Source organism: Trichosurus vulpecula, chromosome 8 (assembly GCF_011100635.1).
Source record: "Trichosurus vulpecula isolate mTriVul1 chromosome 8, mTriVul1.pri, whole genome shotgun sequence".
Classification (NCBI taxonomy): Eukaryota; Metazoa; Chordata; class Mammalia; order Diprotodontia; family Phalangeridae; genus Trichosurus; species Trichosurus vulpecula.
In genome coordinates, this window is record NC_050580.1 from 181,950,491 (window position 1) to 181,965,822 (window position 15,332).

Sequence of the window (15,332 nt, forward strand, 5' to 3'; positions counted from 1 at the left end):
AGAAAGAGAAAGGGCAAGGTACAATGGGATAAATTGTCTCACATAAAAGAGGCAAGAAAAAGCTTTTACTGTGGAGTGGAAGAAGTAGGAGGTGAGGAGGAGTGAGTGAACCTTGCTCTCATCAGCATTGACTCAAAGAGGGAATAAGATACACAGACAATTGGGTATAGAAATCTATCTTACCCTGCAAGAAAGTAGGAGGGGAAGGGGGTAAGAAAAAGGAAGGTGATAGAAAGGAGAGCAGATTGGGGAAAGGGGTAGTCAGACGCAAAACACTTTTGAGGAGGGATAGGGTGAAAGGAGAGAGAATAGAATAAACAGGGGTAGAAGGAACAGGATGGAGGGAAATAAAGTTAGCAATAGTGATTGTGAAAACAATGAGGGAAGTTTCTCTGAAAAAGGCCTCATTTCTCTAACATATAGAAAACTGCGTCAAATTTATAAAAATAAGAGCCATTCCTCAATTTCCTTAGTAAAAAATTCCCCAGGGCATCTCTAGTGAGTTTTTCTGGAAAGCTGTCACTCAAGATTTGGATGCCTGTGTCACTCATCCTTGAAAAGCCTCACTAGACCTTGCCGTCTCCACTAGCTATCACCTTATATATCAACTTTTTAACTAATCTTGAAAAAGTTATCTACACTCAAATACCTTGTTCTGCTCTGAAGTTCATGTGGGGTATTGCAATGGCAGAGTACATTGTATGTACTCATAAAACCAGGGCTTGTTGGTCAGTCTTCCCCTTTATGTATAGATATGGGAATAGGAATCGTCTGTATAGAGATGATAATTGAACCCATGGGACCTGGTTAGATCACCAAGGGAGAGAGTGTAGAGAATAGGACCCAGGACATATTCTTGCAGAATAGCCGCAGGTTGTAAGGGATGAGGATCAGTCACATGAGTAGGAGGAGAGCCATGAGAAAACATTTTCATACGAATCCAGAAAGATCAAGAAAGATGAGACTGAGAAAAGGACATTAGTTTTTTATAATGAAAAGATCATTGGTAATTTTGTAGTGGACAATTTTAGTTGAGTGATAAGTGAAACAGCCAGATGGCAAAAGACTTAGAAGAGGATAAGAGAAGAGAAAGGGGAGGCATTTGAGTCTCCAAGCTTGCTCTTTCCTTTTTTTAAAGATGGCAATGGTTTTATTTGAAAACACTTCCTATTATTCAGTTGATTTTTAATTGTGTGATTTGTGAGAATAGAATAAAAAATAAATGGAGGCAAAAACTTCTGACCTGGACTGTTGCTATGTAAGGGAACATTTCTTTATGCTATTGCACCTTTATTCCACTCAAAAATCCTTCTTCAGACCCTCCGATTGACACATATTACTTCACACCTTGGCAAAGGCACACCCTATTTCCCCACTCAGTCTAGCAACTGGGAGATATGTTCTAGTGTTATGGGGTGGGTAGCAGTTTCCCATAACTTCCGCCTAAGACCATGAAATGACCCTTTGTCCACAAAATTGTAATAATAATAATAATAATAATAAAACACAAGAAATTAAAATAGGAAATGGATGATCAAGAAATCATTAGAACAGAAAGCTACCTTGATTAGTGGAGAACTGAGGATCTCAGCCTCAGAAATCAACAGTTTGGGTAGGGCACCATCCAGCTTGGAGGTTAGTATGTAAATCTTGATTTGTTGTCTGTGCAAGTGTTGGGAGGTAAGGGGTCATAGAGGGATAACGGGAGGGCTTGAAATCAAGTCACCCAGTCTCTAGCTACTTCTCATTGTGGAAAATAAGGCCACATCCTAGAATCTGACATTAATGGCAGTGCTCTGTGATGTCCACTACCACTGCCTTCTTCCAGTTGAGGAGAAAATGACCTGTTCCAGCCCCTGCTGCCACTGAGATGCAGGGGTACCATTGTAGGTCATAAAGATAAGCATAAGGAAGTAGCTGATGACCACCTGGATGACATGCAGCACTGTCTGCAGAAGGTGAGGGAAACTCAGCATCTATTGCCCAACAGTTTTGTGTGTTTCCATAAAGATAGTTTCATTTGGTCCTGGGACTGGCATGGAGTTTTAGCGAATGGTGACCTGAGACTTACACAGCAAGCTCTCCTGGGCTATTGTGAGGCCTTTGCAGAACATTACTAACAAAAAGATAGCCACAAATGCCCCAGCCATTTCCCCAGGTGTATTGAGCACTAATCCAGAAAACAGCAATTCCACATTCTTATAGCCAACATAGAAGATCATGGGCATCATCATCCTAATGTTTCCTCCACCTCCCGCCCCCCATGACCATGAGAGAATGTAGTGGATGAATGATGGTGGGGGGGGCATAGTGCTATTATCACTCTTATGGTTCATCCCATGATTGTGTCCCATTCCAAGATGGTTCATCTTCCCAGGAAAAGCTGAAAATCAACAGCAGAATCCTCTGTCCCATATCCAGACATCGCCACCAGCTCCTCTGAGACCCTTCCTGTCAGCCCTGTGACTTTCCTCAGCCACACTCAATCCCTCACCCAGAGCACAGACCTATGTGTCCACTAAAAACCCAAGCTTGCTCTTTCAGTTGCCTTCTGTGCCTCATGTATGTTTTCAGATCTGTCTGCAACTCTGTCTTCCATCCACTTTAGCTTTTGGAATTAGTAAGCTTCTCTCCCACAGGGAAGGCTGTAGCTCTCTTCCCAGTCAGCATTTTCCACCAATGCTTTTCTTAGTAAGACTTTGCTATCAAACTTTCTATAATCTCAACCAGGTTTCTAAGTTAAGCTTTTTAAAAAAATATATCATTTTTATTTAATACTTTACTTTTCAACATTGATTTCCAGAAGATTTTGAGTTATAAATTTTCTCCCCATTTCTACCCTCCTCCATTCAAAGATGGCATATATTATGATTGCCTCATTCCCCAGTCATCCCTCCTTTCTGTTGACCCATTCCCCACCCCCATCCCCTTTCACCTTACTTTCTTGTAGGGCAGGACAAATTTCTATGCCCCATTCCCTATATATCCTGTTTCCTAGCTGCATGCAAAAACAACTTTTTTTTTGAGCATCTGCTTTTAAAACTTTGTGCCCCAAATTCTTTCACCTCTTCCCTTCCCACCCATCCTCCCTAGGAAGGCACACAATTCAACATAGGTCACACGTGTATCATTATATAAAACACTTCCCCAATACTCATGTTGTGAAAGGCTAACTATATTGCCTTCCATCTTATCCTGTCCCCCTTATTTCAATTTTCTCCCTTGACTCTGTCCCTTTTCAAAAGTATTTGATTTTGATTACCTTCTCCCCCTGTCTGCCCTCCCTTCTATCATCCCCCATTTTTTATTCCCTTCCCCTTGCTTTAGTGTGGAGTAAGATACCCAATTGAGTGCGCATGTTATTCCCTCCTCAAGTTGAAACCAGTGAAAGCAAGATTCACTCATTCCCCCCCCCCCCCGCCCCCTCTTCCTTTCCCACAAAACTGCTTTTTCTTGCCGCTTTTATGTGAGATAATTTACCCCTTTCTATCTCTCCCTTTCTCCCTCTCTTAGTATATTTCTCTCTAACCCCTTAAATTTATTTTATTTTTTTAGATATCATCCCTTCATATTCAACTCACCCTGTGCACTCTGTCTATATATTTGTATATTCCCTTCAACTCCCCTAATACTGAGTAAGGTCTCATGAATTACATACATCATCTTTCTATGTAGGAATGTAAACAAAACAGTTCAATTTTAGTGAGTCTCTTATGAATTCTCTTTCTTGTTTACCTTTTCATGCTTCTCTTGATTCCTGTATTTGAAAGTCAAAGTTTCTATTCAACTCTGGTCTTTTCACTGAGAAAGCTTGAAAGTCTTTTTTTTTTGAAATTCCATATTTTGCCTTGGAGCATTATACTCAGTTTTGCTGGGTAGGTGATTCTTGGTTTTAATCCTAGCTCCTTTGAGCTCTGGAATATCATATTCCAAACCCTTTGATCCCTTAATGTGGAAGCTACTAGATCTTGTATTATTCTGATTGTGTTTCCACAATATTAAAATTGTTTCTTTCTGGCTGCTTGCAGTATTTTCTCCTTGATCTGGAAACTCTGGAATTTGGTGACAATATTCCTAGGAGTTTTCTTTTTGGCATCTTTTTCAAGAAGCAATCAGTGGATTCTTTCAATTTCTATTTTATCCTCTGGTTCTAGAATATCAGGGAAGTTTTCTTTAATAATTTCTTGAAAGATGATGTCTAGACTCTTTTTTTGATCATGGCTTTCAGGTAGTCCAATCATTTTTAAGTTATCTCTTCTGGATCTATTCTCCAGGTCAGTGGTTTTTCCAAGGAGATATTTCACATAGTCTTCCATTTTTTCATTCTTTTGGTTGTGTTTTATAATATCTTGATTTCTCATAAAGTTACTAGCTTCCACTTGCTCCAATCTGATTTTTAAGGTAGTATTTTCTTCAGTGGTCTTTTGGACCTCCTTTTCCATTTGGCTAATTCTGCCTTTCAAGGCATTCTTCTCCTCATTGGCTTTTTGGAGCTCTTTTGCCATTTGAGTTAGTCTATTTTTAAGGTGTTATTTTCTTCAGTATTCTTTTGGGTCTCCTTTAGCAAATCATTTACTTGTTTTTCATGGTTTTCTAGCATCTCTCTCATTTCTCTTCTCAATTTTTCCTCTACATCTCTTACTTGCTTTTCCATATACTTTTTGAGCTCATACATGGCCTGAGACAAGTTCATGTTTTTCTTGGAGGCTCTTGATATAGGCTCTTTGACTTTGTTGACTTCTTCTGGCTGTATGTTTTGATCTTATTTGTCACCAAAAAAGGAACCTAGAGTTTGAGTTTAAGTCTGGGTTTGAGTCTGAGTTCATTTTTGCTGCCTGTTCATGTTCCCACCCAACTACTTGACCCTTGAGTTTTTTGTCAGTGTGTGACTGCTTGTAGCATAGAGAGTACTTTGTCCCAAGCTTTAGGTTCAAAGCACTTCTGTTTTCAGAGCTACTTCTACTCCATTGTCTCCCCAAGCTCTGTCACAGCAGCACTCCTCCTCCCTCAAGAACCGCCTATCAGGACTGCAGTCCAGATCCAAGCAGGGCACAGCAAGAGAACCTTTTTTTGTGCCCACAAAGCACTCTTTGCACTCCCGTTCTGATGTGCTGCTAGATTCCTCCCAGTGTGTGAGCCAGGGACTCAAGAAGTAGCTGACACTAGAGCTCTGGAAGTAGCCTCAGGAGCTTCCTGCTGCTGTCACTGCCACAGCTGCAGCACCTATGCCACCCCCAGGGCTGGTGGCTGGACCGGTCTCAACTCAGTCCCACAGTTTCCCACTAAGCTGCTCTTTGGCGTTTGTGGGTTCAGAAGTCTTGCAATTGCCACAGCTCAATGATTCATGGCCCTAGGGCCAGTTCTGCTAGCTGACTCCAGGTCTGGTCTGTCCTGGCTTTGCCCACGCTGGGCTGTGCTCTACTCCCAGCACCATGGGATACACTCTTCCCAGCAACCATCCAGGCTCTCCTGGGCTGGAGACCTGTTCTCTAAGACTATTTTGTGGGTTCCACAGCTCTAGAATTTATTCAGAGCCATTTTTATAGGTGTTTGGAGGGATTTGCAGGAGAGCTTAGGCAAGTCCCTGCTTTCTAGCCGCCATCTTGGCTCCTCCTCAGTTAAGCTTTTCAGTCAATATCTGTAAACCTCTATTTTCCCTAGCCAAAGGCTGCACCAGAAGTTCTAGGGTCCTAGGTTGAGAGAAGTACTGTCCCTTAAACTCTTCTTAAAACCCCTTTGTTAATTGCTTCTCTCCTTCAGAATCCATCTTTGAATTAAATGGCATTTAACTTCCACTTAAATTATGGTAGGAGACCCACTTTAGTCATTAAGACTTATCATATTTTTTCCAGGGATGTGATATGGTGATAAATATTTAAAAATCAAGTCTTTGGAAAAAAAGTATCTATAACATACTTTTTATTTTAATTTGTATTAATAATATTTTCTCCATAATTTTCATAAATCTAAACAATCAATAAAGTAACAATAAATTGATTCCTCATATGTAGTGTTTGCTGATCTCCAATGTGTAAACAATCACACTGAAAGCTGAACATTCATTTCTCTTGAGCCGGTTCCAGCTGATTTCACAACAACTCTATCTCTAGCTCAGGCAAATATCTCCAGAGCACTATTTCCTCAAATAAAAAAGATAGGGACACTAAACTGTTTAATGTCAGCCCAGCAGCCAGAGGCCTCTTGGTCTGAGCAGTGGGAAAGTGGCAGACAACAAGGGAAACACTACATTGTTATTCATCCTTGGTAATATATTGCAGCCTGTTGTGAGTATCATGAATAGATAACAAAATTGATGCACCCTAAGGTATTGAAACACTACTGAAGTTCTTTCTAAGGAATGCACAATGTTTTGCTAGAAATATTTCTGTAACCATCTTGATACCAAAACTATTGGAAAGAATGATGACTTTTTGGAAATGGGTAAGTTATGCTCACCTAGCTGCTGGGCATGTGAAGCATAGGGGAAACTGAAAAAAAAACCTGCTATAATCTGTAACTTGCAGGTTATCTTAGTTCACATCTTCAATATGTGACAGAGTCAGGAGGTAGCATGGTAGACCTGCCCTGTGACAATTCTGTTCTGTAATAGTAATACTAACTTTAAGGTTGACAAAACACTCCATGTATGTTATGTCATTTTATCTTCACAATAACCCAAGGGAGTAGATGCTGTTATTGTCTCTATTTTACAGATAAGGAAACTAAGGTAAGCAGAGTTTGAATGACTTGCCCAGAGTCACAAAGTCTGGTAAGTTTTTGAAGCAGAATTTGAAACTCAGGTCTTCTCGATTACAGGTCCAGGGCTTTATCCACTTCACTATTATTACATCAGAGCAGCATTTAAGTGGGTAATATATACTCCCAACATACAAGATTGAAGCATGTCAGATACACACAGTCTGATAATGTTATTACCTATGTGAAAATTATCACCAATGTGAAATTATTACCTTTGTGAAACGGTGTGAATAGAGAGGCAGCCTAAAAGCCAGAAAAACCTGAGTTCAAGTCCTCCCTTTAACATATAGTGGCTGTATGATTCTGGGCAAGTCACTTAATTTCTCAGCGCTCTAGGACAGAGAGGTTAATCTCTTGGCAGGCTTCAAGGGACCCACTCCCCAGTGCACAGGAACCTGATTAAAAAGTAATTGGGAAATGTTCACAAAATAAAATTATAGTACAAGGGGATAATGTTGATTTATGGTTTTCTAAGGAAATATGGAGCCTGTAGGATCCTTTTATATTTGAATTTGACTTCACTTTTCTTAGTAATTCTCTAAGACTCTGTGTTCAAGGAAGGCACCAAACTACACTGGTAGAAGGAGTTTCATCATCTGGAATTCTCTATACCCAAGAAAAGAGACCTTCAGTCCCTATCCTTATCCCTATCCCTCAAATGTCATGACATGACAAATTTCAGCACATGATGGATCTGTCACCCAGATAGACACACCAACAGATTTTGGAGTACTCAAATGCAACTAAATTTGGCACAACAAATGTGCCAGGAGTCATCATGGGACACCTACACTCAGAATCAAGTGTCTTATTTCTAGTAATTTGAAGCCTATCGCCAAAGACCTCCTGAATACCTGCTGATGCCTTTGTACAGTTCTTCCTGGCAACAGGCTATCTTCCCTATCTTTTGTAGCAGGAAAATACAAGATCACAGAAACTTCTTTAAGACCTTTCAAAAAATCACTGAGGACTTTTGTTAGCATCAAGCACGATGTGACCTTTACTGATATACCCGGACCTGTTAAGTATGTTCATGAGCTAAAGACCTTATGGAATTTCCAATAGGTATATTGTAACTTCTGCCATATCCTCTTGGTTTTTGGGTGGCCATAATATTGGGTATTTTTTTTTGAGAGAAGACATTAATTTTTAAAATTATATATAACTTTGAGATATGTTGGAAACACATCCCATTGAAAACATTATCAAAAGCTGTTGGAAGAAATCAGAGCAGACCAAGGAGAGAGGTTTTATTGAACTTGATGAATGTCCTCCAGAATTTCAGCTTAAGTCTTATTTTCACTTTTCTTCATAATCCTCTGGATGAAATTTCATATATTCATATACGTAGTTGCCTACTTCAGCATATATAAAGTTTTAGAATTTCATAAGACAGTATCCAACAAAAATTACATCCAGGAACTGATGATTCCCCTTCCTGGTGCTCATCATCAGCTTTTAGTATAGCATATTGTTCAACAATGAGTACATTAGCTCATGAACCCCATGCAGATGCTCAATAGGATGGTCATCTTTGGCATAGAGATCTCATAATCCTCCCTCTGGGAACCAGTCATATAAGGTCTCTTTATGCTACAAAATCCTAGTGAGGATTGCATTAAGTGTATATACTATACATTCTTATGAGGGTTAGGCTTGTCCAGTCCTCATTACACACTCATAAAGTACAAGTATACATCTATGTATGTATTTCTCTCTTATTTCTATCTCCGTTTTCTCTAATCATCATCTGTATCAATATCTATTTATCATCTCTCTATATGAAACGCATGTATATAATCCAGGATAGCTTTGTTTTATGAGAGTTACTTATATGGTAACTTTATGAATTGCCCGGAGTTAGGATAAGGGATTCTATCCACAACATACATATTCTGATACTGAAATAAACATCATAGATCATATCTCACCATGCCACAGCTGAGAGGTAAGAGAAAACATTTTAGCGAGGGGAACAATTTACAAGAGAATAGCCTCATTAATAAAGTTGTATCAGTTGGGGGGCATAAGGTAATACATAAATACAATATTATTTTGTAATTTTGCAATTAATTGAAAAGCATGATTGAAATGAGACAAATTTACTTTACTCACTAAAAAATTTCATACATTTTTTCTTTGTCACAACAGATATTTCCCAACAGATACATCTTTCAGTTCCTTACAAAATATACTTTCTGAAAACATATACACACAGTTATTAATTGGTTTGTTAACCAAAAGGAATGATATATCCTTTGCCTTTGACAGTATGAGACTTAAAAACAAAACAAAACAACTTCTTGTAATTGACTAGGTTTTTATTATTTCTCCATGTTGATTTCATTTAGTGTGATGAAGGGGAATACCGTTCTTTTTAAAAGGCAACTTCTAAGTAAAACGTGAGAACCTACATCTGGAAGGCAGTGTGATGCAGTGGACAGAGCGATGGATTTGAAGCATGAACTTGAAGTCATGGGACCCGAGTTTGAATTATGGTTCTATCACAAACATTGAGTTATATGAACTACAATTAAAAATAGATGAAGAGATGGATGGTGACAAATTATTCTGTAAAGGAAAAAGAAATTCATTATGATTTAATTATTTTCAGAAGTATTCAAAGAAATAGGATTATTTTCCATTTTTGTCTATAGAAACAAAGAGGTTAAGATGAATAAAAAGGGAGTTTTGCAAATCTTTCCCTTTATTTATTAATGAAGAAAACAGTTGATAGTTTTTTTTAAGGAACTCTGTGGTTGGGAAATCTCTCTTTTATTTGAAAGTCTAAAAACTACTGGTAAGTAAAAGTTTTGAACTTATGAGTATTGACAATGTGAAGAAAGCAGAAGGACTCCACAGATCAGTGATGTTGAATAATAGGACGACCAAGTTTCTTATTTATACTAGATATTCTTGGGTCTTTACCTCTGGAGAATGTTAAAAGTCTGGCTGGATCTCAAAGGTTATTTTTTACAAAGACTTTCATTCCCATGTCCTAGCACTTTAAAAGTTTCCTCAGGGCCTCCTTCATCTCCTTGTTCCTAAGGCTATAGATGATGGGGTTCAAGAAGGGGGTCACCATGGAATAAAATAGAGTCACAACCTTCTGGGTCTGTGCTTCATGCCCAGGTCTTGGCCTCACATACATCACCATTGCAGGTCCATAGAAGAGGGACACTACAACAATATGGGAACCACAGGTAGAGAAGGCCTTTCTTTTCCCTCTTCTTGAAGGTATTTTCAGCACAGCTTTCAGGACCAGAGTATAGGTCCCTATGATAAACAAGAAGGGGACAACCAGAATTATAGAAGTCAAGAAGGAACAGGTAAATTCCATCATAGGTGCTGGCGTGCAGGTGAGTACTAGAATTGGGGATGGGTCACATAGAATGTGGTCAATGATCTTGGGGTCACAAAAGGACAACTGGGAAATGATGATGATGGGAACAGGGAACCAGAGGAAGCCAATTATCCAGCAGCTGACAACTAGTCTGGTTCGGAGACGTCTTGTCATGATGGTGTGGTAGTGTAGAGGCCGGCAGATGGCAAGATACCGATCAAATGCCATGATGGCCAGAAAAAAACATTCTGTTGTACCTAAAGAGAAGAATAAATAGTACTGGAGGAAACATCCAGAGAAGGAGATGACCTTTGTCTCAGAGAAGAAGTTGACCAACATATTGGGGACGGTAGTAGTGACATAGCAGATCTCCAGGAAGGAGAAGTTGGCCAGTAGTATGTACATGGGGGTATGAATTCGCTCATCCCAGCACACAGCACAAGTGATAGATCGATTCCCCAAGAGGGTCAGAATGTAAATTGTCAAGAGTAGCATGAAGAGAAGTGTCTGAGTCTCTCCAGTGTAGGTGAATCCTAGGAGGATGAAACCAGTAACAGTGTTGGAGCTGTTGTAGGTGTTGGAGAAAGTCACTTGCCTGTAAACTACACAAAGCATCAAATGTTATTACTTGATAGTGGACTGGTTATTGGGGAAGGTCTTTGAAAATTTGAACATAGAATTCCGTAATTTTTTGTGGTATCACAACATGTCACCCCTTTACAATTTCTGCTTCTCTAAATCTATTATCCATTTCCTTTAAAATGCCCCAATTATGTAAACTGCCTTTGGCACCCAATTATTTTTTTCAAAGATGACTCTTTCTACTTAGAAACAGTTTTCACTTTGAAATGTACCTTATTTTCAGGCACCAGAGTCACTCTCTACGGATCTTCATTTAGTAGAAACATCCTTAGGCTGTGAATCAATGAAGAAGGAGACACAGCAATGTGCTGGAATCACTATTTTCTCCAGAGATTTTTTTTGGTGCCTATATAACTTACAAATAATTGGTTAACTTGGTCAATTTAGTTAATTCTACGAAAAAAAAATAATTTCCGTTGTCTATCTGATTGAATTGATAGATCATTTCAGTTAAAATAATATGGTTAGCATGGTTTAACGGGTGGTACACAGAGCCAAAGAACCAGATTAATACCCAGCTGACTAAAGTGAAATGCTGAGACAGGGATGAGGTGTTGGGATCTGGTTTAGGGATTTAATAATTCTATAGATGCTTTTGTAATTTAATTATAGAGACTTATTATATAGTTCTTCTCTAGCGATAGAAATCTATATTTCCTGTCTTTATTTTCCATTATCTACTTTTCTAACTCTCTGGGACATGTGGCAGCTATTGTTCAGGAGCTTCTCAGACAGAGGTCTTGGGTTTGCTGCATCACATGGGAAATTAGTAAATAAAAAATAAAGAGTAAGAATAATGCAAGTGAGTGTGAATGAATAAATGGGTGTGCCTGTGTATATGTGTTTATGCATACATATACATGTGTGTGCATACCCATGGGTATGTGGACACAATCCTAATTCAAGCCATAGCAGATGAAGTGGCTTCCTGGAAAGATGGAAATATGTCCAAGGTAGTGACAGAGGAATCCAAACTCTTCATTGGCCAATTCAGCTCTCTGGCTGAGAAGTTCTTCTGCAGCTCTGATCTTTCTAAAAACCAGGAATAGGTAGATGAAGCTTGTCCTGTTGCCTAAATAAAGTATTTTAAAATACTGGAGGCTTATCACATTAGTAGAGCAGGAGTATTCTGTAAAAAGAATTTACTTTAGTAAAGCCTTTGCTACTCTGGTGCTAAATAGATAGGCTAGACAATATTACAATTAGATGGATTTGGAAATGGTTTACTGCCTAGATTCAAAGAGGAGGCCTTAACGGTTCCCTGTCAGTTTGTAGAGACGTCTACAATGAGTGCTCCAAGGATTTGTGCTCGACCCTATGCTTCTTAACATCTTTGTCAGTGGCTTTGGATAAGGGCACAGAAGGCAGGTGTATCAGATTTATAGATTAAGCAAAGTTGGAGGGGATAGCAAATCACTGGGTAATAAAGTCAGAATCCCAAAAGATCTTGACAGGCTAGATAATGTGGCTAAATCAAGATGAAATTGAACAGGAATAAATTACACTCAAATTCAGAAAGTCAATTTCACATGTATAAAATGGAGATACTTCATTGGACCTGTTGTGAGGTGGCCATTCCTTCTATCACTATGGATCATATAAAACTACGCATGAGCAATTTAACTTCTGCTTAATACTTTCAATTGTCTCTTCTCAGAATTATCTTTTAAACTAAGATGCTAAATAATGTTGCTTTTTCACTTAACTTTCGATAGTGGAGTGTGTAAGATTGAAAAGATTCTAAGAACTTAATGCCTGAATTTCTAATGAGAAAATTTCAGGCATCATGATAGGTACTTGGGGACACATGGAGGATTTGCATGGTTCTCTTCAAGGCTCACTTTCTAAGTAGCTAGCTACTCTGACCAGTTGTAACTTTGGGTGTAGTTGACTTAGCAAAATTTTGGAATTCTATTTTGAAAGAATGCCTTATGCATTCTGAACCTATCATGCCTTTATTTTCCCCAATATTTCATTAAAGATAAATGGTAGGAGAAGTTAGTTAAAAATGTGTACTTATATATGTATAGTGCTGCACATATTTTTAAGGAGACTTCCCAGTTTATGTCTCATTTACATTGTCAAAAAATGAGGGCTGACATACCCAAATACATCTTTAGAAACCATGTTTACCTGGGCAAAGAGAAAGAGCATATAGGCACAAATTTCTGTGCAATCCTGGTAAAAGATGATCAGGGACTGAATGTGCTGGTTTACTGAGGCTATGCCACTCTGTTTTAGCAACTCTTTCACTAGTAAAGTTAATTATAATCTCAGCCACAATCTGTAACTGGAAGTAGTAATAGTGTTGAAGGAGTATCATATTAAATGTCAGAAGACTTGAACCTTGACTATAGAATAAAAACAACAACAACAGTTATTGACATCCCTATATCACCTATATAGCATCACAGACGTTGTGCTAAATACTTCACAAATATTTCATTTGATCTTCACAACAACTCTGGGAAATGGATACTATTCTAATTCCTATCTTAGAGAAGGCTAAACTGAGGCAAACAGAGGTTAAGTGACTTGCCCAGGGTCATACAGTTAGTAAGTGTCTGAGGCTAGATTTGAACTCAAGGCTTCCTATTTCAGGCTCAGCACTCTCTCTTCTGTGCTACTTAGCTATCTATATACATACATATACACAATACCCATGCATATACACACAAACACAATGCATACTGACATACACATATGTACACATGCACACACATGCATAACAATATACATGTATTTACATATTTATCTTTTAAATATTGTGCAAGTCTATCAACCTTCCTGGGATTTGATATGCCTACATGGCAGTGTGGGTGATTGTGGGTCCTTGTGTTAAAAGAAGTGTGTATTTATGAAGTGCTTTGGGTCCAGTTCAGTGAAGTATGTATGTAAATACTATTGCATATTAGGAAACTCAGAAAGGTTAAGTAACATTTCTATGATCACACAGCTAAGAAATTTTGGAGCATGGACTTGAGACCAAATTTCTTTTAGTTTTAATCCTAGTATGTTTCTAAATTTTTTTTTAAAATTATGACTTTAACAAACATCAGTAAACAAACATTTTAATATAGTAAGATGATTAAAGTTGTATAAAACCACAAATTTTTGTATAATTTTTAGAAAAATGGATAAAATTTAACAAGATAGCAACAAAATTATTCGTTATTTGTGCCTCCATTTTTCAAAAATTTTCTTCTCTGTTTTCTAATGCTTTATTGAAGTTCTTTTCTTTTGAACATTTCTATTGCTACCCATTAATTCTTCTTTCCTCTTCTAACAAAAATGTACAGTCCAGCAAAGCAGTGCTCTTTCTTGTATCACCTGTTGCCTTGGGGTGAATGATTCCTAAAGTTCTTTTAGCTCTGATTTTATGCGGACAGCTATTCCGTGCCCTTTGAATAGGAGAGAGAGGTGAGTATTGCTATGTAAGCCATTAGGTTCTTTACACCCAGTAAAGACATTCAACTCCAGATAGCATGGCATCTTGTTGCTGCTGTGGATTTTGTCACTGAGACATGAAGTCACAGAAATCAGTCCACCTTTATTTATGGATAATAATAATAATAATAATAATAATAATAATTAGCACTTAGTAGGACTTTAAGTCCTACTAAAACACTTCTACTTCAAATCCTGCTTCAAACACTTACTAGCTGTGTGACCCTGGGTAAATCACTTAAACTCTGTTTGTCTCAGCTTGTTCAACTTTAAAATGATAATAATAACAGCACTTACATCGCAGGCTTCTTGTGAGGATCAAATGAGATAATATTTGTAAAACGCTTAGCACAATTCTTGGCCCATAGTAGACACTATATCATTGCTTCTTTCCTCTCCTTTCCTATTATTATTTGATCCTTTTAAAAACCCAATGAGGCAGGTGCTATTATTGTCTTCATTTTATAGATAAAGAAACTGAGTTTGAGAAAGATTAAGCCAATAAACACACATTTATTAAATGTATATGTGCCAGGCATTGTGCTAATTGTAGGACTTGTTCAGGGTCTCGTAGCTAGTTAATGTTTGAGGCAGGATTTGAACACAGTTCTTGTTGATTCCAAGTCCAGCACTCTATTCAATATGCCACCTATTTCCCTAATAAGACTTATTGGTACTGAATGGGACTCAGCTGCTGCCCAGAAAATATGAAAAAGTGTATCATATGCTCATCTTAATTGTCCCAGCATCAAATATCCTTCCTTTGTGCAAAGCCTTTCAATGAACTCCAAAGCATTTTAGACCAAGGCAAAAGATTGTTTCTGAGAATGCATTGTTACTCACCTGTGCTCATGGTGCAGCTGGTCCTCCTGGTTTTGCACACAGCTGCTGTCCCATCGGTTTTCTCCAAATGCAACCTGCAGTGACCAGGGAGAACAGGCAGCTTCCTTTAGTTTTCAGTAGGTTTTGCAGCAGTCTGGGTGATGTAGGTTAAATGATCTTGGGGCTAACTACATATAAACAAGCTGCATTGAAAGAACTTTTTTTATTTTATGAAACAAATGAAAATTGCTTGAGTTCGGACCCAAAATCTGTTTCTGTGTTTCATAAACCACTTTAAACTGTGATAATTTTGAATTTT

The 15,332-nt window shown here is 38.2% G+C and overlaps 1 protein-coding gene and 1 pseudogene across 1 annotated transcript; both read right to left on the reverse strand.

Annotated features, from left to right (window-relative positions):
* Positions 1-1,752: 1,752 nt before the first annotated feature.
* Positions 1,753-2,369, reverse strand: LOC118830348 (annotated as a pseudogene).
* A 7,388-nt stretch (positions 2,370-9,757) lies between these two features.
* Positions 9,758-15,044, reverse strand: LOC118829722 (olfactory receptor 11G2-like). Its single transcript, XM_036736626.1, has 2 exons — positions 15,035-15,044; positions 9,758-10,704 (listed from the first exon to the last, which is right to left on the reverse strand). The coding sequence occupies exons 1-2, from the start codon at positions 15,042-15,044 to the stop codon at positions 9,758-9,760; spliced, it is 957 nt and encodes a 318-aa protein (XP_036592521.1).
* Between the last annotated feature and the right edge of the window lie 288 nt (positions 15,045-15,332).